Raw genomic sequence first — 25,920 nt, 5'->3', positions numbered from 1 at the left:
AAAATGATACTGGGTTTAATATAATAAGTGTGCATCGATTAACCTTTGCGTCAGATTTAAATATATAACCCATTAACTAATTTAATCTCTTGACAAAATAACAGCCGTTGGCATTATTCTTTGAATAATCCTTGTTTAGTTTCCATAATGGTATACAGTTTAATGAAAAACTCATTAGAATGTAGCATACGGCATAATTAATTCTGACTGATTCTTTTGGTGTAAAGAGCTAATGCAGATGCGGAATTCCATTTTCCACTGGCTTTATTAATTTTTCATAAACCAATATTTTGACTGTAATGGGTTATAACAGTTCCATGGAAGTTCCAGAAATGCATTAACTGTCATCGATGTACTCACTCAAAGTAGGGTTTTACCATTTGTCAGTTGGTTCTTTGAAACTACATTTTCAAAGGACAAAGAACAGGACAGCTCTGTTTTATACTTAGAGAATGAGTATCTACATATAATTAACAGAAAGGGTATTAAACATTATTGGGTCAATTTATTTGCATTTACACACCAACTTAATTGGTTGGGGGAATAAGAGTGAAATAAATTTTGGAAAGAACAATAAAAATGGGAAGCAAAAAGTCTTTCAAATTAAAGAGTTTATAATCAGTTAAAACATTAAAAAAAATCATGTCACCTTGGGTTTGAAATTGCTGGTAATTTACTTTCTTAAAAGATCTAGACAAAACCGGGACATAAGTTTCACAATAGCCTTTGTCTTAGGCACTAGATTAGTAATTAAGAACCCAATCTCCAGGGTTGCTGAGTAGTTGATAATCTGTTCCTAAGTCTCCCAGCACCACAGGGCTTAAAGCACATATTAGTAATAATAAGAGTCTTAATTATAAGACTGCTTTTCTCCGTGAGTATAGATGCAAGTGCTAACTCACCAACAGGTGTTTTGCTTATTTTCATTTTTTATTACAATTGTTATTTTTAATAGAGCTTTCAATGGCTGCTTGCCACTGAAAGGGTAAATTCCAAAATTCAGATTTCGTTATGTAAAATTTTCAGGTCTTTTGCAACCTTTCTCTAGAAGGGTACTCTCTGATCTCAACAGATCAATATTTCTCAGCCTTTGGAAAAAACGCTAACTTGGCTCAGAAATTCCCATCAGTAGGTATCAGGTGAAGATCAAGCATGCGTATTTTTTTTTAAAGTTTTCTCAATGGATTCTAAAGATAAAGGTTGACAAACACCTTGGGACCCTACCAACCACCTCCATATTCCCTCCTGCAATGATCTTTACCCACTTTCGTGCCAGGTGAACTCTTACCCTTTAAGACTCAATTTACACCACCCCTTTGATTCAATGCAGAGAGTCTTGTTGTTTCGGCTCTAGCAGGTATCACTGTGTACTACACACTCACTGATAGCTTGTTTGGCATCCTTCTCCTACCCTGTTGACTTTTAGAGGGAAGACCTGGGTTTGTTTTTCTACCTCGGCACCTAGTTACGGTGTCTAGTGCCCAACACTATGATTCTGCAATAAAAGGCGAATTCATGGAAACAAGTAATAAGTGTTAATACGTGGTCTCCTCTCTTTGACCCTTCCCTGATGAACATCAAACAACTGAACGCCATCCAGCTAAGATCATGGGTTCATGCGGTATATAACTGCTAAAACTGTGCAATTTAAAAAACCAAAAGAGAAACTCCCCAGGGCTTAACCCAGTGGCTTTATTACCACTGAGCTCTTCGAGCCAAGCTCAACAAAGTAGGGACACTGTTTTTGCACAGTCCATAAACTGAGAATGGCATTCACATTTTACATGTTTGAAAAAAAGCAACTATTTTGTGACACATGAAAATTGTATACAATCTAAACTTCCATGTCCTTAGTTTTATTGGAAAACAGTCATGCCCGTTTCTTTACATCTTGTCTATGGCTACTTTTACACAGCAATGGCAGAACTCGGTAGTTGTAACAGGGATCATAGGGATCACAAAGTTAAAAACACTGGCCCTACACTGAGAAGTTGTTTGCAGACCCCTGCTTTAAGCTAACAAGCTGCACATTCTTTTCTGTTTCAGAACTAAATTTGGCTTGTTTTTTCCTAGAGTCAAGCTACCCAGTGGTACGTTTCTTATGCCATCATCATCCTCATTACTACCATCATGGATGTCACTATACATTGCAAGTTTACATTTTTTTTTTTTTTTAATGGTTGTGCAGGGAAGGGTTGACTCTAGCAGGCCTTGGCTACGTCAAACCTTGCACATTTTGGCCAGATCCTGGGAGATGAAATATCAACCCTTAGAATATTCTCTGCCTGATAAGACTATTTTTGGGCCAGGCATGGTGGCTCATACCTGTAATCCCAGCACTTTGGAAGGCCGATGTGGGAGGATTTCTTGAGGTCAGGAGTTCAAGACCAGCCTGGCTAACACGATGAAACCCCATCTCTACTAAAAATACAAAAATTAGCTGGGTGTGGTGGTGGGCACCAGTAATCCCAGCTACTTGGGAGGCAGAGGTTGCAGTGAGACAAGATCACACCCCTGCACTCCAGCATGGGTGACAGAGTGAGAGACTCCATCTCAGAAACAAAAAAATGGTTACTGTATGCCTGAGGCCTTGGACCACACTATACAGGTTTGATCCAATTGTTTATGGTAACCATTTATGGTGAATTCCTGTTCCTCACACCTCCATAGTGTGGGCTGAGGTCTCAGAGTTGGTCAGTCATGCAGGTGCAGCTTGCCTATGTGAGGAGCCTCTAATGAAAACACTGGACACTAAGGCTCAGGTGAGCTTCACTGATAAAACTATGCCTGTGCTATCACATGGCATGTCTGGAAAAATGAAGCACATCTGTGTGACTCCACTGTGAGAGGATACCTGGAAGCTTTCGCTGGGTTTCTTCTAAACTTCACCCCATGCACTTTTCCTCTTGGCTAATTTTTCATCTGTATCCTTTTGTTATAATAAACTGGGAGTGTAACAGCCTTTTTGAACTGAGTCCTTCTAATCCATCATAGAACCTGAGAGTGGTCTTGGGGACTCCCAATACAGTTGTATGGCATAAAATCAAAGTTTATGCTTTTCCCTTCTGGAGTCAAACACAATACAATGCTCCAAAGAGGGAACATTTACATGAAAGTCTTCAAATTCTTTCACTGCCATTGATGACTGCAGCTGTTCATACATTATTAGTGGTAGCAACCAGTGGGGCATGAGAGTTGTTAAGGTATTCCATGAATATGTGGCATCTTGAATAGCATCAATGAGGACAGAATTTCTCAAACCTAGCACTATTGACACTTTGGGCTGGATAACTATTTGTGGTCAAGGAATGTCTGGCACATTGTAGGGCGTTCTGAGGCATCCTTGGCCTCCACCCACTAGATGTCAGCAGTGAACGACCCTCCCCAATCCCCACCCCCACCCCCATCCAAGATGTAACAATGAAATGTTTCCAGAAATTGCCAAATTCCCCTAAGAGAAAGGTCACTCCATGTTAAGAATCACTAATCCAGGATTTGGGTTAACTAAAGCATTGGTGGGAGGCAACTTGTAGCTAAAAAATAAGCTTTAGAATCACAAAGATACAGCTTTGGCCCCACTCCTTAACTTTCACAGTCAGCACCCACTGGCATCGTAACTTCACTGGCTCTAATTTACCTGCAAATGGAAGGTAACAACACTTCTCCTGAAAACTTCTAATTTAAGTACATGTATGTAAAGGTCTCAACATGAACTCTGGCATGTGGCAGACAACATTAAATGCAAATGTGTTTTCATTGTTATATACTGTGACCTAATGAATAGAAGACACTGAGGACATGCCCTCATCTACACCTACCACGGATGCTGCATAGCAAAGCAGTGAAAAAACATGGGCTTGAAAGTTAGAAAAAAAGGCCTTTATATAATAACCAGATTTTTTCACATAGTAGTTCTGTGATTTGGCAAATGAGGTAAAGCTTTCCCAGAACTCTTGACTTTATAATTTGATCATGAAAATAATGGGATGGCATTTTCATGAGGATTTGAGGTGAAACAAGGTGTTCAGCACAGCGCCTGCACAGAGCAAGTGCCTGAAAGTGGCTTGCTGTTGTTGATGGCTTGAGTTTCTCACTATGTGGACAATAGTAACTTAAAACTTTCCCTGTGAAATTTATCCGGAGTCAGATATCCAAACCACATCTACCTCCCATAGCCTGGATGTGAGGCTTCTTGTATAAGGACCATCTTGACATCCCCTGCTTTTGCGGGGAGCAGTTCTTGACAGACTTCCCACACAAAAGAAAGAGAACCAATTTATTTCAAAAATGCAGTTTTTAGCACATAAGCAAGTACTGATCTTATTTGAAGATGAAAAAACCCCCACAGGCTTCATCAAAGATGAGCTGCATTCCCTCTGTGGGATCTAGAAGGACGCAGATAAAAATTAAGGCCAAATCTGGGCAGGGCTGGAATAAAATCTGATAAGACAGATGTGGGGAGGAGGGGAGAGAAGCAAAGTGAATTGCAACCAAAAGGGGAGGCAAAGGTAAACAGATGTACAAGATAAACTCTTTGAAGTGGAACATTTCCAGGCTGAAAATCCTTTGCTTGGGGACTAAAATCTGGACTCTCCTGTTCCAGCTCACTGAAGTGCACTGCATTTGAATTTGGCAGATGTGTAAACTATACAAAACATCCCAGAGCCAAAGGTCATTGGTTCATGAGGAGCTGCTGCTCCTTATGGCCACGGTTTTGAGTCTAGTCCTCCCGGCAGGTATGGGAAAATGTTGGAGCCAAGAGGAGTACCTGAATATCTGCTGCTTCGAAGGGCTTGGATGGTAACAGTTACCTTGTAAACCCACACTGTGCTCTTTCACCCCAAACTGGGCATGCTTTGTACCCAGGACATTTTTAGCTAAATCACCCCAAGCCCAATGCCAATATAAATAAATCAGAGCAAACCTGTGTCAGGGACCACAGTAATCACAGGTGGGTTCCAGACAGTCTTACTTTTCTCAGATGCTATTGGATCCAAATTGTAGGAAGGGAATTGAAAAGACGTACATCTAAAAGTGTAACTAAAAGTCATTCTCTTAACTGTAATAGACTCTTGGTGGTGGAAGTGGGAGGAAAACAATGCGAGGGAGCCTTCATGGACCTTCTTTTGACCCAATTCTGAGATGAATCATGGTTCACACCGGTCCACAGAAAACCAATACCTTCGTATGGATAATCCAAGGTCAAATACAGTTGCCCTTTTGAGATAAGCAATCGAAGAGTGTTATAGCCAACCTCTTCATTTCTAAACTTCATACTGAGATCCAAATCCACTTTCCTATCACCTAGCCCAGCATCAAGTTATGTGATCTGTGGCCAGGTCCTTTCCGACATGGTCTATTTTACAGTCTGCGAAGTTCTCTAATGCTCATCCTATTATCTGATCCTCCCCGTAACCCCAGGGTGAGTTTGTTTCAAGACCTGACCACCTTTCAAATGTGACTTTGCAGTCAGGCATGCCGTGTTTTTCATTCCTGTCATTTTCTTTTTCCTCTCAAAACCGGAAATGGTTGCTTTCAGGAGCATCCATTCAGAATCCCCTTATTCCCCCCAAATTCCACTAATAATAAGTATCCCTAGGGGTGGTTTTTGTTATCTTCAAGGTTTTCAAGTTGGCTTACTCTGCATCTCCTTATTTTTATTTTAATTGTATGTTTCTCATCTTTGGGACCTAACTATATCTTACATCTGCATTTCCATTAGAAGACCTTTGCCTTTCCCTATTGATCATGTCTCATGGAATAATTTAACTCAATTCCAATTTCCTTTTGCAGGCGGGGTGCTCTCCATCCATGGAAGTGAGTTATGTGTGTTCAAGTGGTGCATCTTATGAATCTTGTTAAGCTTTGCTGCCTTATAGCCCCACTGATGGAATATTTAATCACAGAAATGAGTTGGCAGATATGATATACAACGTGGGTGAGCTTTGCAGTGTGTATCTTACTGGCAATTGAGAAACAGATAAATTCACCGTTTGTCAGCACCATGCTGACAACTTTGTATAACCTTCTGTTATTTATTTTGATTTTGCTTTACTTATTTATGAAGATTAAAGGGGCCATAAATCAACAGTTTCATTGGCTGGATTCCGTGATTATCTTTAAAAGATACTACTTTTAAATATATATATATTTTTATTAGAAGACACGGGAAATTCTCACAATGACAGGGGAAGTGTAAGAATCCCCTCTGAGGCCTCTTACTCCAGATTCTTGGAAACACTATTTTTAATTACACTAAATAACACGAGGCCTGCTACTGGGTACAGATATTCCCAGTCTATTTCTCCTTACTGCCTTCAATTTTACTTAAACTCTAAAGAAGGGCCATAGACATGGGCCAAAGGCTTCATAACTCACCTGGATTTGTGTGTGGGGACTTATCCTCATATGTCTTGAATAAACCCCAAGGACTCTGGAGATGATTAGATTTAGAAATTATCAATGCTGTTCTTGCTTTACAGAAAACCACCCATCTCTCCTGGGAGAAGGTGTATATTAATATTTGTCATGGGATGTGCTTATGTATGTGTATCTGTCTGAACACTGGCACGGCATAAGCATTTAGAAGGGTTTTTATAAGTATGACTTGATGAGAATTCAGAAAAGAAAAATCATCCAAAATATATTAGAAATTTCTCAATGCTTCCTTTGCAGTGCATGTGTGAGGGAGAAGGAATGTCATAATTTATCAATGCAAATACTAATTAAAGGTCCTCATTAAGAAGTGCAATGGCTCTTCCTGCCCTCACCCTGAGTTTGTAGTAAAAATGTACTCCGGGAGTCAAAATGTTACATACAAAAATCAATAACTTGCCTTTTTTTTTTTTTTCTTTTTTTTTTTGGAGATGAAGTTTTGCTCTTGTCACCCAGGCTGGAGTACAGTGGTGTACAACCTTGGCTCACTGCAACCTCTGCCTCCCAGGTTCAAGTGATTCTTCTGCCTCAGCCTCCCAAGGAGCTGATATTACAGGTGCACGCCACCATGCCCAGCTAGTTCTTTTGTATTTTTAGTAGAAACGGGGTTTCGCCATGTTGGCCGGACTGGTCTCCAACTCCTGAGATGACTCTCCTCAGCCTCTCAAAATGCTGGAATTACAGGCATGAGCCACCACGCCTGGCCAATAACTTGCCATTTTATAATTAAAAGAGAAAGTAAATGGTTTACTTTCTCTTTTAAGTCTACTAAATTAGGAAAATTACCTTTAGGAGAGATTGAAAATATTGATTTTAATTTACAAAATATGTGAACTTTTCATGCCCCATTCCGAGACAATTGGAGGCTGGGTTGTTAATTCTGCATAAGCTTCAGAAAATCAAATAATTACACTATGGGGATATTACAAAAAATGTCATTAACACACAACCTTATATAGAGAAATGACTAATAAGTCTGGCTTTCTATCTTAAGCAGATACAGAGCCAGCCTACTAAAAATACAAAGCAAATCAATGACAAGGTCTTCATTTCAGCTTCTAGGCACACTCAGAATTGCAAGATAAATTCAGGCTATTTTTATAGCTAGGGAAATTTAAATGCCCCGTAAATTCTTAGGGATATGTAGATGCATGGCAGTAATAATTATACCTGGATATGGAAATGAATGCGCTCTGCATCTACCACTTTGCAGAGGTCCATTCCATAAATGCAGGTGCCTGAAACTTCAGATTTAAGCCAGCCAGACTTTCAGTGTTTGCAGCTCTTCAAATATTTCAAAGGAATTGCTCTGCAGTGTTAAAATTACAGCAACTTGTCCCCACATTTCTGAATATCGTGAGCTCTGTCTACCTACATACAAATGTACAGTTGAAAAGGAAAGTGTGTGGATTTTCCAGATAATCCAGATAGTGGCAGCATGAAACACAGACACTCAGATTTCTCAGGTAACACTTGTTGAATATGGTGGTGGTGGTGGCAGCTGGAATAATACAGAATGATTATGTTACTTCTCTTTCATTCCTTTGGTTTGCACACAGAGCAGTAACATGATCATAGGAGACAGTTGATGGAATCATGACCTTTAATATTAAGAAAAAAAAAAATGAACAGGCTGGGTGCATCACTTGAGGTCAGAAGTTCATGACCAGCCTAGCCAACACGGCAAAACCCTGTCAATACAAAAAAAAAAAAAAAAAAAAATTAGCCGGGCATGGTAGCAGGCACCTGTAATCCCAGCTACTCAGGACGCTGAGGCAGGAGAATTGCTTGAACCCACAAGGCGGAGGTTGCAATGAGCTGAGATGGTGAGATCGTGCCAGCCTGGGCAACAGAGCAAAACCATCTCCAAAAAAAAAAAAAAAAAAAAAAAAAAAAACACAACTCACCAGTATCAACTGGTTGTAAAGAACATGAATTCTGAGATGATCAAAGCCTGATTTCAAAATCTGGCCTCCTCCTGACCAGCTGTGAAATCTCAGAGCAGTAATACCAACTTTTTGTATTTTGGTTTCCTCATTTGGAAAATTGCCATGAGGATCAAATACATTAAAGTTATGTACAGTGCTTAGAACAGTGGCTGGCCCATAGAAAGTATCCAGTAAATATTAACTTACATTATAACATTTTGTCTTTCTCTAACCTAATGATCTAACTTCTGAGGCTGAGCCCTGGGCTAATCCAAATAGCTGCTCTAATGTTCTAGAAGTCATGCGGATTAATTCTCATATGTATAAATCGGTCTGAACCGTTTCTGTCATTTTAATGGTCCTCCTAAACACCCACAGATATGTTTGTGGCTTTGAAAGCACAAGTAATGGAGATAGTTGGTATTGTCTTCCTTACTAGACCCAAGGGTAACTGACAACTCCATTGCACAGGATCAGAAAAATGTAAAAATGCATTTCTCCCTCTTCACCACAACGCACGCATCCATACCCTTCCTCCCCACAAGAAAGCTTACTTGTTCTCCACTCGGCTATTTTAGGCTGAAAATATGCACTCGGATATGCGCATATAGACAGAAACTGATATTTCTTTAACTTCTCCACTCATGGGCAGTGCTTGCTGCAGAGATATAGAAGCTGTTGTCTGACTTTTCAACCATTTGGGGGATTTGATTTCCTTGCAGCTTTGCACAAAGATGCATCCCAGCAACACATGCCATGTTCTGTGTGTCCCCTGAATAAACTACCATGCCCCTGATCCCAGAAATTAACCCCTAAATGAACATGCTGAGAACTAAAGGACTCGTACTCTCATCAATGAAGAAAAGAATCTCTTTGTCTCACAGTATACTTAGAATTTAGCGGAATATGCGGCTAACTTTCCCTTCCTGGCAAAGCGATTAACATATTCATTTTTGTTTACTAAACGTTTACGGGGGCTGGCTACACACCACTCTTCATATATTAACACATTTAATTCTAATAAACACCAATCAGTTTGTTACTATCATCTCCATTTAACAGATGAGGAAACTGAGGCACAGAGAGGTAAAGTAACTTGCCCAGGGTCACACTGCTAGTGAGTAGGGGAAGCAGAATTTGAACCTGAGCTGTGTAGGCATGGTTTCCATGTTCCTCGCTCAGTAGAGGTGTCTTCTCAGGAGGGTGGGGTTCACAATATGATCATGGAAAGCCTGACGGCTAAGACTGTTATCCCATAAGACTGAACACAGCTATTTTGCAGCGTTAGAATCTCTGGACTTAATCCAGGCTCCTGGTAAAACTCACACATGAAGAACAACTCCAAACATCGCCTACGTAAAATCCAGGAATCAGTTATCCTGTTGAGCCTTTCCAGATTTACCACATTTTTTAACTTAAATTTTGTCAGACTGGTTGTTGTGCCAGAGTAGCTAAGTTTTCTATGTTCCCTTGTCATCTACAAGGGTCAGTGTTTAGTATCAGGAAAATGACAAAAGTTAGGCAGCCCAGGAAGAAACAAAGCAAGGGGTATGACTTACCGTCAAGAGGTTACTAAGGGTGTGGTTCTAGATCAATGGATTATTTGTTTCTCCTTATTAAAAAGCAAAAGCCACATCAAAGACTTCTTTTAAATATCCATGTGGCAAATCTACTTCTAAAGTCCTAAGTATTGAATACAGCCTTGTTCAGGAGCAAGGAGACACACAGGCAGTAGTGAGGGGCCAAGCCTAGGACATCAAGACATGACATCTCAGTCGCTACTGCTTCTAGGTTATGCTCTCCCCAAATTTCTAAGAGAATGGAATTGGTGCTTAGGCAGGGAAGGGGTGGGGTGAGGAGAGAGACATATTCTGGAAGGCAAAGTAGAGAGAAAAGGAATTACTAAGGGAAATTGATTAATGAACGAAGACAGACAACTTATTTTTTTTTAGTTATCGAAATAGGCCTTCCCTTGGCAATTCCAAATCACTCCTGCATTACTGGAATAATGAAGCCAACTGAGCTCTCTGCTTTGCCAGGAAAAAGAAAATGCCAACCCCAAATGGAAATGTATGGCTACAACACACATTCAGGCACATTGAAATACAATGGGCGCGAGCAGCTCTCCATTTGTTCAATACACTATTGAACAAAGTCACAATGCTTTTTTTAGGGCAAAATCAATGTGAATTCTCCTAAGGAACAGTGGCTCCATGCTGACCCCCCCAACCACAAAACTTACACGATTCCCTTGTAATTTTTAAACTGTTTAAAGCACTCTTGATTTTGCCCAAAGAAATCATTCCGAACTTGTTAGGATAGGAATTCACTTCCTTCAGGTTATTTTACAAAACCCATTCATCCTTGGCAGGCAAAGCACATTTAGAAAAGACCGAGAAGACTTCGTGCAAAGAGAAACTGTTTACCTGCATAGAATTCGGGACTGTAGACCGCACCCACAACTGGATTCAATTTCCAGCCTTAAAACAAACACACAAAAACATTATTATCACATTTGATTCAACATCTTATATAATTGCAAATGAATCACAAATCAAATGGGTTAAATTATCTTATTTTGTATTTTAAAATGTACAGGAGGTGTTGTTGGGGCAAGTATAAAAATATTTAAAAATCATAAGAAAATAGATTCATGCCCTTCTTTGATTTTCTGCCAGTGCAAGTTAATGGAATGGAAACTACTGACCAGCCACAAGTGAATCCTTTGAAAATGACATGGTAATTAATTTTCTACTCTATCAATATTTTTTAGAACTACTATAATAATTTCAATTTTTTGTCTTCATATATCACTGCTAGATAATCCATCACACCGCTCTGCATTAAGTTCACAAAAATTAGAAAGCTTGCATAAACAAAATTCTTGGCAGCAATATATTCTAACAATTGTCATTCCTAATTATAACCTCAAGATACTAGAGAATTCCAAAGTGCTTCGTGAAGACCAAGAAAATGATATTTTATCCCCTAGAGATTTACTGTGGAATACATTTCAATGCATTCAGGAGCCGTAAAAAATTTTTAATCAATGCATGATATCTAAGGTAACTTTCAAATAACCTGCATATATGATGAATGGAATCCTGTAATTTTCCAAATGTTCTGGATGGAGAGGTTTTTGTAAAATGAATCCTGGCCCTTTAGAAATCTTTACTCACAAAAAAGAGCATACAAGAATATTCACAAATTGGAAAGCACATTACATATATGCTGGGCATTACTTAGGGAACAATTTCCAGAGAATGATCACGTTTTAGGGTTTTGTGATTGCTTCCTGCTCCTGCTGGTTAAGCCTTTATAAAAGCATCCATGCCGGAGCCGGGTGCGGTGGCTCACGCCTGTAATCCCAGCGCTTTGGGAGACTGAGGCAGGCAGATCACGAGGTCAGGAGTTTGAGACCAGCCTGGCCAACATAGTGAAACCCCATCTCTACTAAAAATACTAAAAGTTAGCCAGGCGTGGTGGTGGGCACCTGTAATCCCAGCTACTTGGGAGGCTGAGGCAGGAGAATCGCTTGAACCTGGGAGGCAGAGGTTGCAGTAAGCTGAGATCACGCCATTGCACTCCAGCCCAGGTGACAGTGCAAGACTCCGTCTCAAAAGAAAGAAAAAAACTCCATGCAGGCCAGACACGGTGGCTCATGCCTGTAATCCTACCACTATGAGAAGCCAAGGCAAGCAGATCACTTGAGGCTAGGAGTTTCCAGAGACCAGCCTGGCCAACATGGCAAAACCTTGACTCTACTAAAAATACAAAGTAGTACCAACTAATAAGGCTGAGGCACGAGAATCGCTTGAACCCGGGAGTCAGAGGTTGCAATGGGCTGAGATGGTGCCACTGCACTCCAGCCTAGGTGACAGGGCGAGACTCTGTCTCAAAAAGAAAAAAACCATGAAAGATAGAGGAGGGTAAGGTGTGTACTCCTTTTGCTCTGAGTCCTTGAGCAGAGGATCAAATACCAAAGATCCTTTAATAAATGTTTCTGAGAAAAGGCAATGATAAAAGTTTGAAAGTGAAGGAAGGTATTTTTGACAGTAAGAACTCCCTGTGGTTTGCAGAGAAGAGAGAGGTGTGATTTTCTGCCCCACCTAAGAATAGACCAGAGGTGTTCCTAATATCCACTAAGGAAAACGGAGTCTCACTAACTCAACAGGCCAGTATGTCTGTTGAAATCCAGAACTTTCTAAAACTTGATAAGAATGTTTTCTAAGAGCTTTCAATTGCAACTTGAAGAAGCTAGGTGGTTTACAGCCCCTGGGTTGATCTTAGAATAGTTTCTCAAAGTGTTAACACTTCAATTACCTGGGAGGCATATTTAATTCCTAGGCCCCATTTTTAGAGCGACAGAAAGAAACATGAAATTCTGAGACCTATTGCCCTACCGGTTTCTGAAATTCCATACTGACGCCCTTCTCTCTTGTATTAATCACATCTTGCCTTATAAGAATTTCTATAGTGATGGAAAAATAAATATTAGTTCAGACATTTTAGAATGTGTTTTATGAGTATGGAAATGACTTCAATTTGACCAACTGAAATTCCACTGCTTTTTTTTTAAAAAAAAGTCCAATTCCTGAGGATATGGAAATTAATGTCTACGTTTCAACTTGGAGTCTAAAAAAAAGTACAAAAAACTAGTTGAAAATAAAGCTGCAGACATTTAATGTTCTTTCTAGTTTTTCACAGAAACCTAGAATTTGTGAACTCAATCTATATGGGGTCATGAATAATTATTAAGTGATCACTCTTCATCTTTCTACTGTTCATGTCATACCCTACTGATGCTCCTACCTCTTATTGGTAGTGGAGATGGTGTCTTTTCCATACTGTTCATCTCAGGTTTTGTTTTTTGAATATCCTTACTACCTTAAATACTTTTTTCTGCATAGAAGACTTGCTTTTCCTTTTCATTGAAGGTATACTTATCAATGAATTTTGGTGTAACTCTTAAAGATTGTAAATTTGCCAGTGGCCTCTCATTTTTCTAAAAATAAAACAAAAAAATTACAGATCTCTCAGAGGCATTTAAGGCTGCCTAGAAATCATATTTTATCTCATCTGTCTACCTATGTATCCATCTATCTACTGACCTTCCTATCTATAAACATACCTATAATCTATCTATCCACCTATAATCTGCTGTTTGTTTCCCTGTCTTTCTGCAAGTTACGAGTTTGCGAAGTCTACCCATGGCAATCTCTTCATAAAAAAAATAGAAAACAAATGATATTCTCATATTCTCCCTCATCAGGAGATCTGTGCTATCTCATGTTTGCAAGTATCAGTTGTGAGAAATGTAATTGATAAAGTCTCCTCTACAAGAAACCAACTGGGAACCTGTGTGCCACAAAATGAAATGCTCTGGTCATTATGGGAACATGAGTGCAGATGTCAACCTTCTTCCCATCCTTGATCCCTTCTAAACAAGGCTACCCCACTCCCACTGTAGGAAACCAAAGTCCTTTCTGAACTCTACAAGGCATGTGAAAACCCAACTTCTAGTCTCCCTCTTCTCCCTCTACTCATGAAACCTGTTACTCAGCAAGTCTTTCTCCCTTCAGCAAACGGCATCTCCATCTACTTGGTTGCTCAAAATAAAATTCTTCATCAATACTTCCTTGATTCCTCTCTTACCCTCATACCCCATGTGCAATCCATTAGAAAATTCTGTTGCTTAAAAAAAGTTCTTCCCTCCTTCTCCATTGCCACCACTACAGACCAAGGCATTCCCATCTCTGCTTGGACAGGTCCAACAGCAGAAATGCCCCAGTTCTCACCATCTCCTCTTCCTCCTCCTTCCCCCATGTCCATTCTGGTCATAGTGACCAAAGCAATTTTTAAAAAGAACATCAGCTTTGTCATCCTGCTACTCAGAATTCAATAGCTCCTTCCCAACTTAAGATCAGCACACATGTCTTACCTTAGTCAAAAAGCACACACTGACTATTAACCAAACTATTTGGTACCACTTTGGTACCATTTCCCTTTGTTTCCCTGTCCCCTTCTCTCCCAGCTACAGTGATACTGGCCATTTTCATCTTTATAAAACCCCCCAAGATCACCGTATATCAAAGTCTCTTTGTATCCACTTCTCCTTATCCTTGGAGAACTCTCTAGTTCTTCACAAAGTCGACTTGATGTTATTTAGGGCTCTGGAGTCTTTTCAGAACATGCCAGTTAATGTCACTTTCCCACCTCCTCTTAGAGTTACTCTTGGATTCCATGATTCCATTCCCAGTTTTATTTTCTGCATTGCCGTTAATGCTATCTGGATTTAACTTCTTTCTTTGCTTGCTCTTAATTGTCTTTTATAACCATTCTCCCTCATCAAAATGAACAGTCAAGCAGGCAAGACTGCTGTCCAACATGAATCTCCAGCACCTAAAACATTGTTTGGCAAAGTAAGCATTCCATAAGTATTTACTTGGTTTTTCTGTAAATAAAGGAATATAGAGTTTTTTCCTAAGCGACTAATTTTTTTTTTTTTTTGGCTCTGATTATGTCTCCTTCCAATCTTCAAGGACCTGCTTCACATAGGGTTATATATTAAATAAAGAATCCTGTTAGGGATGACTGTTGTCCCGGTTGATTAGTTGAATTACTTTTTTGATGTAGGCATTTATTGCTATACACTTTTGGATTAGCACTGCTTTTGCTGTATCCCATAGACTTTGGCATGTCATGTTTCCATTTTAATTTATATCAGAAAATTTTAAAATTCCTTCACTGACCCAGTGGACATTCAGGAGCACACTGTTGAATTTCCAAGTATTTGTACAGTTTCCAAAGTTCCTCTTGCTATTGATTTCTAGTTTTATTCTATTATGGTCTAAGAAAATACTTGATATAGTTTAAATTTTTTTTAAATTTATTGAGACTTGTTTGGTGGCCTGACATGTGGCTTACCCTGGAGGTTCCATGTGTTGATGAGAAGATGTACTCTGCAGCTGTTGGATAAGGTATTCTGTAATGTCAGTTATGTCCATTTGGTCTAGAATCCAGCCCTTGAAAACCTCCATTCAGACTTACAGAGCTCATGTAGACTTATGCAAATGCATGCAAATCACATGCAAATGGACCCACATTCCCTGTGACTCCTTCTCGTACCTGAAAGAGACCCTTGGGATAACCCTGCTGGAGATAAGAGCCTGCACTGTCAGGAAGATGAACAAAATGATCCCATTTTTAATTTCTTAGGCAGTTTGTGTATGTCCCCAGGCCTTGCAAATTCAGAGATTTTGATCAAGGACATTAAACTGAACAATGAGGCTTACAACAAAAGGAGAACAGCTGATAAGGCTCACTGGTCCCAGCCTCCCAGGGCCCCTCCAGCCCTGCAACAAGGCAATGGAGCAGACACCAGACGTCTTGGGGTCTGGCTCTATCAGACACACAAGCAGTTTAGACCCCTCTGCAGCCGGGACTCAAGGGGCTATATCCAAATTGGCACTCCCCTCCCCAAATTTAGCTTGTCACAGGTCAAGTGTCAGCATTTCTAAAATAAGCTGGCTAACACCTATATTAACTATGTTAACTATGACTGCATTGGGTGTTAAAAGACCAAGTCTGAATGTTCACACAAAAAACATCAGCACAGGCTTTCTCTAAGGCTTCGCTGGGTTACATATCAAAGGAATGCATTCCAGAGAGCATCCTTATGTACACTACAGGAGTTACAAAAACTGCCTGTCAATGCTTTCTAAAGACATATACTAAAGATGCCAGAGACCTGGCAGCTGACACGGTACAGGAGGCAACTCTCAAATACCAAACAAAAAGAAACGAGGTGTGCGTTGGGTACAAAGGTGTTTTGTTTGGGTTCACTAAGTATTCTTTAATGGTGTGTGTTTATTGCCAACATTTAAATTCCGTCTAAAATACGGGATTTCTATTTCTCTTGAAACATTGGTAGAAATGGTAACTTTAAGCTGAGAATCCCTCATAGACAGACTTATTAGAGGTGACCAGGGGCTACTGCATTTAACTCCCCACTTAGTCACATGTGCCACTGCTCCCCATCGTGAGCCTGATGGGGATATCAAATGTTTGAGATCTTTTATTGTTACTTTGTGGTGGTAGTGCTGTTAATTTTTCCTTGTAGATAAATATTTTGCTTTACTTCAGTAAGGAAACGATAGCCAGTCCCAAAAGACTGAGTTTTTCCAAGACTCTCTATTTTACCTGTTCAGCCCCTTTTAGCATCTGAAGAATTGATCCTTAAACTAGTATCTATCAGGGAATTCAACTGTCCATGACAATAAAGGAATAATATTTACAATTGAGACTGGGTAAGCAAATACTACTGGGCTATAAATAGTAGTAAAAAAAATCTTTTAGGGCGCTTTGCATGCCTAGCATTGTGTTGAGTACTTGAGCTCTCATAATTATCACAAAGAACTATGATGTAGTTCCCATCATTTGTTTGGTTCCCACTAGAGGGCTGGCACGTGGAGAGTTGAAACAACTTGCCTACAATTCAACAGCCAGTGAATGGCAGAACTGATACTGGCAACGAAGTCTACCCCTCTCTGGAGTCTTGGATATGTTTGCCCCATTTTCATCCTTCCTAACATCTCTAAGAAAATGAAAAAGCCATGTCTAGCACCCATGCTTCCCCAGTATGCAGGAAATCCTTGTGAATTCAGCTCTCAGTCTTGTAATGCAGATCCAACATCTGATCCCCAAAGAATACAGCAAACCCCAACTCCTCCGCATGGGTAGGTGTCCTTAAGAGAAACAGCAATAGAGAAATAGTCCAATTCCCTCTTTGTGGAACCTTTCAATAGAACATCTAGAAGCCTACAGCTCATTCTACAGCTTTTCCTTATGTCATTGTTTAAATATCCTGAGAATAGTATCCACACCCTCTGTTACTAACTATAAACCTCTCTGACAGGTATCCCATCACATTTAGAATTCAGTCTTTTTTATCAGTGGCAACTTTGCAGCTGCTAAAACTTTTTCTGGATGTGATTGAGGTAATGTATGAATGTGATGCTGGCATTGATAACTATATTTCATCACCTGGAGATGACCTGAAACTTTGATAGCTCTAGTAATTTATAATTTTGCTGAAGTACAATTTCTATGCTTTGAGAGAATGAAATATGAAACTAATGAGTGAACCTCACCGATGGCTTAATTTTCTCATTTCAGTGTGACTTTATTGGTACTGACTTACCCTCTTTTGCCATAAGTCTATCCTCCTGCCTATTAAGGATTTGAGAGGGCCCTATATTTTATCAGTAATATTGTATTGCCACTTAAGGGAATGTACTTGTAGTGGCGATACTCATGAGTTGAAACTTGGGACTACTTTTCTTTGAATACCAAAGTTCTCCATAATCTCCACTACAGAAGCCATAGTCTTTATATAATTAGAATTGACATTTGTGTTTTAAATAAATTCTACTGTGTCTATCCATCAACTCCTTAGGTGCCATACTCAGTATGTGTGACAGGAACAATTCTGAGTTCCCTTTTGCAGGTACATGGATGAGAGACCTGTATGACTGACTTAATCCTGGAAACTGAGTGCACGGCTACCTGGAATGGGACATGGGATGTGCAAGGCAACATCTGGCAGCAACACGAGGTTGCACATTTAGCAATTTTTTTGCTATTGTAGTTGGTTGCCACTTGAGTGCATTTCTCCAAGAAGACAAAGGGAAAGTGATGCCTGATACACACACGCAGGCATGGTCACAAGATTTTGTTACTTCATAATAAAAAGAAAATGCTAGGCCAGAAGTGGTGGCTCATGCCTATAATCCTAGCATTTTTGGAGGCCAAGACAGGCCGATTGCTTGAGCTCAGGAGTTCGAGACAAGCCTGGGCAACATGGTGAAATTTCATCTCTACAAAAAGTAAAAAATGAGCTGGGCATTGTGGCACGTGGCTGTAGTCCCAGCTACCAGGGAGGACTGCTTGAGCCTGGGAGGCAGAGGTTGCAGTAAGCCAAGATTGTGCCACTGCTCTCCAGTCTGGGTGAAAAAGTGAGACCCTGTCTCAAAAATAAAAAATAAAAAATAAAAAAAAGCTTTATTACTTCATGTTCTCTACCCTCAATGTTGCATCTCTAAAGTAGGGATAATCATGTCCTCTTTACAGGACTTCATTTGTGTCTAGTGCACTTAAAATGCCTCACATAATGCATACCTCATATTCCAGAAAGGCTAGTTATTTATAAACGGGCTTTGAATTGTGTTTAAAAAATCCTACAGGTCTAGTTTTCAGTCCCTGGGCATAAAATTGATCAATAACTCTTTTAAAATAAATATACATGCACGTGGCTTATGGAATAATATTTGGCTTTTCTTGCTCTAGTTTCTCACTTGACACACATGAGCAACTAGTCATATACAGGCTGGCATGTGCCTGGGCAACTGTGCAACTTTGTAATTAAAGACTGCCCAACCGTCAGGTTGATGTCACCATGTTTTAATTCTAGCAAGTTTCAGAGTCACTGCTTTTACCCAAGTAGAAAGGCTGTATGACACATAAATCAGGTTTGCTTCAGTTCCACACTGGGCATTAAAAGTCTGGTGTGAAGATAGTCTATACCATTTAAGGGCATGTCTTGGTTGCTAAAGCTGAGAAAAATGGTCAGCAGAATAAGCAATTCTTCTGGCCTTTCAACTTAGAGCCCTATTATATAGATGGTATATCCCTGTTTAATGATGCCCCTTTTAAAATGAAGAGCAAACTGACTGTCAAATTGGTAGTCACTGGCAAAGAAATAGGAAAAACAAAACTACCAAGTGACAATACATTGCTAATCACAATAAAACAAAACAATGATCTAACAATCAGTATTTAGTTCTGATTGAACCCATTTATCTGTTTTGTGCAATATTATGTAACCACTGAAATGAATTAGTCTAATCTGTATATATTGAAAGAACTCTATATAGATTTATAAAAACCCAATTATCAGGTGTATCATGATATTATTCACATAAAAACGTATACAATACTGTGAATACTACAAATGAACACCTATTACGTGCACAGGCATGAATACACAAAATAAAACTAGACAGCAATCTGTAATTGTGGCTTCCTGTGATGGGGAGGTAGGAAACCAGGGTGGCAATGGAGTTAATTAAAATATATTTTAGACTTGTCTTTAATGTTGCTTTTAATTTTTTTTTTTTACTTTTAAAAAGTCTATCTCCTTGTGCAATTAAAACTTTAGAAGTATAAAATTCCATATATCTCCTTTTGATGTAATAAAGTTATATTATTTTCATAAACCTGAATCAAAGAAAAAATGTCAGTCTCACAATTTAACACAACAATTAGCATTTTGGCATGTTATCATTTATCTAAAGTTATGCTATAAACATTTATTTCAATTTTTTAATTATGAGACCCTTTATGGTCTGTATCCTGCTCATTTTAATGGGCATAATATTCTACCCTGTGTCTATACTTCAACTTCATTGCTTTAATTTTTGGTACAATTAAGTATGTGCTTAACATAGTGGCAGCTTTCTCCCCCATATATCTTAAGAGATACTTATTTTGAGAAGAATTAAAGAATAAAAATGTTTGAACATTTTTTAATGACTCATATGTGAATGCTTTTTAGGAGTTTTCAGAAGTTTTATTGATAAGAACAGAAATGGCATTGTCCTCATGGGGTCTGCAATACACAGCAACATTCTCAACTAGCCCAAAATAACACTGAGCAGCCCAGAGAGGAACAAATAACTCACGCCCACGTTCTGATAACCCTGTGGAATTCAGACATGAGGTATCCTCCAAACCACTTCAAATGCCTAATCTTTCTGGAGAAGACTCAAAGACAGAAAAAATTATGTGATTGCACCTCCAGGAATGATGAGTAATCAACGAGGAGATGGTGTTGAAAAGCAAACAAGCGAAACCTCCAATTCTCCCCTCAACTTACTGTAACAACCAATTAAATTATCAAACTAATTTCCAAATAATTGCTGTATCTCAATCCCAAACAAGAGTTATTCCAGAAAGAAGGAAAAAAGGGCATACACACTTAACCTGAACATCCCATTTGCCTCTGTTGTGAAAATAATCTTATTGATGTAGGTGGTTCACTGTAGCAGCAGGTCAGTAGTAAAAACAGTGTCAATGCCCAGCAAACACAGCTTGTTGTAACAGAATCTCTGGTTAAACTACTTGAAGAGTTAGAGGTAGAGAGAATTTCTTGTAAAAGATCAATCTCTACTTACCATTTGTATAAGGGTTGACGGTCTTTTTATTTGTCATTACACGTGCTGTGGCATTATTTACCTATGTACATAGAAAACTCAAATAAGCACATATTCTAGGGCCAGCTTCCAATTCAATTAGTTGCATGCATTATGACCGTGATTACTTATTAAAAAAAGAAAACTGAAAACTAAAATGCATTTTAATTTATAAAAGGCAGTAGGTGCATAACAAAATCATACATTTTTAAAATTATATGTACTTCATAACCATTTAACTTACAAATCATTTCAATAAAGCAATGTCATATCATTAAGAGTTTAATAAAGAGACAGTAAAAGCAAATTAAAAGATACTGCATAATTGAAGATTTAAAAGCATGCGTGTACTCCATGGTAACACAGAAACAATATTTTTTTAAACATAAAATAAAATTTATATGAAGGAGCATGCAGTGGAGAAGAGAGAATAGACAAGGTACAAGGGAACATAAATGTCAAAAAAAGGGACAAACAAGTCTTAGCCGTGTGCAACACTTTAAGAGGAAAGAACCATCAGGAAAGCAACATCTAGCATTCAACACTTGGAACAAGAGCCTTTTACATCGCAAGAATTAACAAAATCATTCAAGCTTTAAAGTCACAGCTAACAAAAGGATAAAAGAGAGGGTGCATTGTTTAACACAATATGGAGTTAACAATCTGAGTAAGATGTGCACCGGTCATAACTCAATCCAGTCAGTGCCTCCCAGGCTAGCTTAGAACGTACACTCAATTACAGGCGTACCAATATCCAAAAAAATAGAGCATCAAGAAAACTTAATACGACAAGTCAAAAAAATTCACGTGGTATATATATGTATATAGATATATCAGCACTAAATACGTGAAACGGCAGATGGACTTCACCACTTACCATTCACCACCATCGCCAGCATGGGTTTGTATACAGTTACCATGGTTACTGAGAGTTTGGTGAGGGGCCTAAGCGTTATCGTCGAAGGGGAAAATGAAAGGCAAAATATGCAACATCTTACTCCAAAGACTAAAGCATTTGTAACTGGTATTTAAAAAAAAAAAAAATTAACAAATATGACCCTGTGGCTATGTTGTGGGAGATCCCAGTGGCACAAATAGCAGACTCTGAGTGTCAGTATTTTGGTATTTATGCTTTCAGTGAACAGGGGCCAGATATTGAACAGGAAATCCTGTTTGGTTATTCACTTTGTTATCAAAAGAATACAGAAATTCAAACTGGCTTCTTAAAAAAAAAAAAATCAGAGGTTTAGTAAAAACCTCTGATTTTTTTTTTTCCAAAAAACAAAACAAAACAAAAAATATAATCTTTTTTGCTTTCCCAATTTGGTTTAATTTGCAAACCACTGTGGATCCCTCTTCAACCCTGAAGTGGAAAGAAAAAGAAAAATAAACTGTTCTGTATTTTATTTGGTTTGCAACACTGTCTATTCTTTGGAACCTATTGCACCCATTGATTATAAAACATAGAAAATAACAACAACAACAAAAAACCCTTTCCGATTAACCTTTCTTCTGTCTCACGTTTGCCATCCACCTTTCAGTGGTAATAAGAGTAACATAATAAAGTAAAATTAAAAAAAAAAAAAGTAAGGCCAGTTTTCCTTTTTATATATAAAAATATATATATATATATATATAAACAATGAGGGGGAATAGGGTCACATACAAGACGCCAATGATGCATCTGGAACAACGAATGAGCGTGAAGCAGACATTTATAAAAAAGATGAAAAGGAAAATATTTTGAACATGCACCTCGATTTTACGGCCCTCTACCACGGTGCCGTGTAATTTCTCCCTCGCCCTGTCCGCATCGGCACTATTTTCGAAAGTTACGAAACCAAATCCCTGCATGCAGGAGGGAGAAGGGAAAACAACATGCAGATTATTATTTCAGTCAACGACCACTTGGTAATGTTCTCTCGTTTTAATTTCTATTTCTTGTCCTGGCTTCAGTTCTGTAACATGCAAATTAGAGAAATTATAAGAGTACTGAGATGTGCAATAATTAAGCGACAAATGTGAACAAGATATTTTTTTCTGTCACCAGTTAGCTGTAACCCCTGAAGTATTCAAAGAAGGATACCAAAAATACCTTTCTAAATGTCACTACAGAAGAAAATAAATCTAACGAAAAGAAAATGAGATCAAAATAAATTTACAGTGTCTTCACAGAGAATAAAATGAAATAACGAGGAAAAGAAAAGGGAACCACTTTTTTGACATGCAAATTAAAAATAAAATAAAATAAAACGTGTGCATGAAATTCAACAATGAATGCCAAAATCCTCTAACATTGCCTACAGAGTCATGCTGTGTGGTTTTAATAACATCTCTTCTTCATGCAGTTTTAGGGTTATTCAAATTTGTCAATTCTACAGCCTTTACTTCTCAAAAATAAAAGTTAAAAGCCTAAAAAAGGAAAGACCTTTTTAAATAACAAATCTTAAACTCTTGTCTAGTAAACAAAAAAGTCACATGAAATGAATAGAAATAAACTTCAGTTGAGTTATACAAACAATTCAATGTTTGTGATCATACTTTCCCCACTCTTCAAATTGCATACTTGCGTTTGAATCTGACAACCTTCCATCCTACTTTATTAACCAGAAAGGGAAAGGTGTACCCATATTGTAAAGTTCTGACATTAGGTCAATATTTACTTTTCATATCAACGGGTAGCAAAGAAACTTTATTAATAGAATGTAATTTGTAATAATATTCTGGCCACTTCCTCTTTTACGGATAGACAACATATATACCTTTTAATTTACCACAAGTACATTGGCTTTTAATATTTCAACCTCAAAAATCAACCCCACTAAACTATATTGTCAAAATCCATATTTTGTCTGCACTGACATTGTTCCTAAGTACAGAAAATATGACATATTAAAGCCCCTAAAAATATTTGTACATCTTGTTCAGAAATATACACCAACCTTTTGAACAATTTCCACATAAATATCCCCAGCTCTTTCTGATTGTTCACTGTAAACTGGGTGAAATCAAGCAATACGTTGGGGTTCCTTTCAGCATCAGATAATCTGTGTTGGCTCCAAGCACAGTTGGGACAGTGTAATACCCAGTTTTACTAAAGAAATGCACCATAATTACATGGTAGTTACAACCAACTGTTGATAACTTCCAATCCTACATTAGATCTCTATAATGACCTCCAAATTTAAGGCTAAAGAGGTATTGGACACAGGGTTGGGGAACATCACACACCAGGGCCTGTCAGGGGGTGGGGAGCTGGGGGAGGGAGAGCATTAGGAGAAATGCCTAATGTAAATGACTAGTTGATGGGTGCAGCAAACCAACATGGCACATGTATACCTATGTCACCTGCACATTGTGCACATATACCCTGGTACTTAAAGTATAATAAAACAAGAAGGTGTTGTCCAATGCGCTGGCTAAGGGAACTTTTCAACAGTCAGAATAGGCTCATCGGCCGCAAAGGACAGGTGATGTGGATGTATTCCAGTGAGGGTAGATGATTATTTGTCAGGATTCTATAGACAGCTGTACCTCAGTATCCACTACAGATTAGTTCCAAGACACCCTCGCCCCACATTCCCAAATCCTTGCATATTCAAGTCCCACAGTCACTCCGTGGAACGTGAGTATAGAAGAAAATCAGTCCTCTGTATATCGTGCAACGTGAGTATAGAACAACATCAGCCCTCTGTATATACGGGTCACACATCCTGGGAATACTGCCTTTGGTTGGAGAAAAAAATTCACGTGTAAGTGGACCTGCACAGTTAAAACCCGTGTTCAAGGGTGAACTGTATTGAGAAAAATAACGTTTCTTTAGGGGATTGAACCAAATTACCTTCCATAATCTTTCCCATGGTGAGGCTCTGTGATTAGGATAAGCCTAAATTACCTGATTCATTTAAGATTACTTGCTCCATAACAGAACGGGTCTTGCTTAGTCTTGTACATGCAGTATGCCCATATTGGGTACGCAAATACACTTGCTAACTGTATAGTTCGGAAATGATTGTTCTTCAAAGGGAAAAAAGACAGAATTGAGGGGGATTTCACTCAATTTGACAGTTCTAACTCTTGGCCAGTATCTATCAAACTTAGCCGCACATCAGAAGGAACTTGGTAGCACATTAAACATTGAGATTCCTGACCCTTGCTTTGGATCTACTGGATTAGAATCCCAGAGTGGAGTCCAGAAATGTGTTTGCTTAAAATGAGTGGCCCAGCGATTTGATTTCCATGACCTCTCATTTCACTATGTGTGATCACAACCATCAAAAGAAGGTTTTGGGCCAGGCATGGTGGCTCACACCTGTAATCCAAGCCCTTTGGGAGGCCAAGGCAGGAGGATCACTTGAGCCCAGGAGTTTGAGACTGGGCTGAGTAACATGGCAAAACCCCATCTCTACCAAAAAAAAGAAAAAATCAGCTGGGTGTAATGGTGTGCCCCTGTGATCCCAGCCTGAGCCCAGGAGATTGAAGCTGCAGTGAGCTGTGATCACACCCCTGGCACTCCAGCCTGGGTGACAGAGCAAGACCCTGTCTCCCCCCAAAAAACAGAAAATAGCCAGGTGTGACAGCCTACACCTATTGTCTCAGCTACTTGGGAGGCTGAGGTGGGAACGTTCTTTGCTTGAGCCTGGGAGGTTGGGGCTGCAGTAAGCTGGGACTCTTCCCCTGTACTCCAGCCTGGGTGAGACCCTGTCATAAAAAGAGCAGGTTTTCATTCTTTGTAATAAGTGAATTTTGTATTCCTGATTTCTATAGATTCTTGACTATAGATTTTGACTCGGTTACTTAGAGCTTACATGTAGAGGCACACATAAAAACCGCATGTCCCAGGCTTCTTGGCAACATTCTCTTCCTCCCTGATGGGCCTGACTTCCTAGCAACCATAGCCATGCCACAGATTCCAAAAGGAATCAGAGAAACGAGAGCTTTGGATTTATATTCTCTCTAGGCAAGACAAGAAAATCCATAGCCCCACTGGTATAGCTGGAGGGTGAGGTGGTGCCATTTCTGCTGATGGGAACTAGCAGTCATTATTACCACGGCACCGGGAAGAACATAGCCAGGTGAGACTGAACACTCACCCACCTGTCCAACATTATCCTGCAGAATCTTGCTCTCATGCTTCACGTCTGAACCCAGAGCAAACCTACTGCCCTGAAATCAGCATCATGTACGTTTAGGAGAGACAAAGCCGCAAAGAGAAATACATTTTGAATCCCAAGGAAGGGGCACAAACTAAAAAGGAAATAGCCTGATCGATTCTCAAGTTCTCACTTTTTAAGCGAAGAGAATAT

The 25,920-nt window shown here is 39.1% G+C and overlaps 1 protein-coding gene across 31 annotated transcripts in view; it reads right to left on the bottom strand.

The window, feature by feature from the left end:
• RBFOX1 (RNA binding fox-1 homolog 1) overlaps positions 1 to 25,920 on the bottom strand; it is a 2,485,439-nt gene that overhangs the window by 94,835 nt on the left and 2,364,684 nt on the right. For all 31 annotated transcript variants that reach the window (XM_073015143.1, XM_073015144.1, XM_037989528.2 and 28 more), the window contains 3 exons: positions 22,370 to 22,462; positions 20,597 to 20,657; positions 10,790 to 10,843 (listed from right to left, as the gene is read on the bottom strand). In XM_073015143.1, the coding sequence (XP_072871244.1) occupies positions 10,790 to 10,843; positions 20,597 to 20,657; positions 22,370 to 22,462 (208 nt within the window). The remainder of the gene's footprint in view (positions 1 to 10,789; positions 10,844 to 20,596; positions 20,658 to 22,369; positions 22,463 to 25,920) is intronic.

Source organism: Chlorocebus sabaeus, chromosome 5 (assembly GCF_047675955.1).
Source record: "Chlorocebus sabaeus isolate Y175 chromosome 5, mChlSab1.0.hap1, whole genome shotgun sequence".
NCBI classification, from domain to species: Eukaryota; Metazoa; Chordata; class Mammalia; order Primates; family Cercopithecidae; genus Chlorocebus; species Chlorocebus sabaeus.
This window is presented reverse-complemented; position numbering and strand designations above follow the sequence as displayed.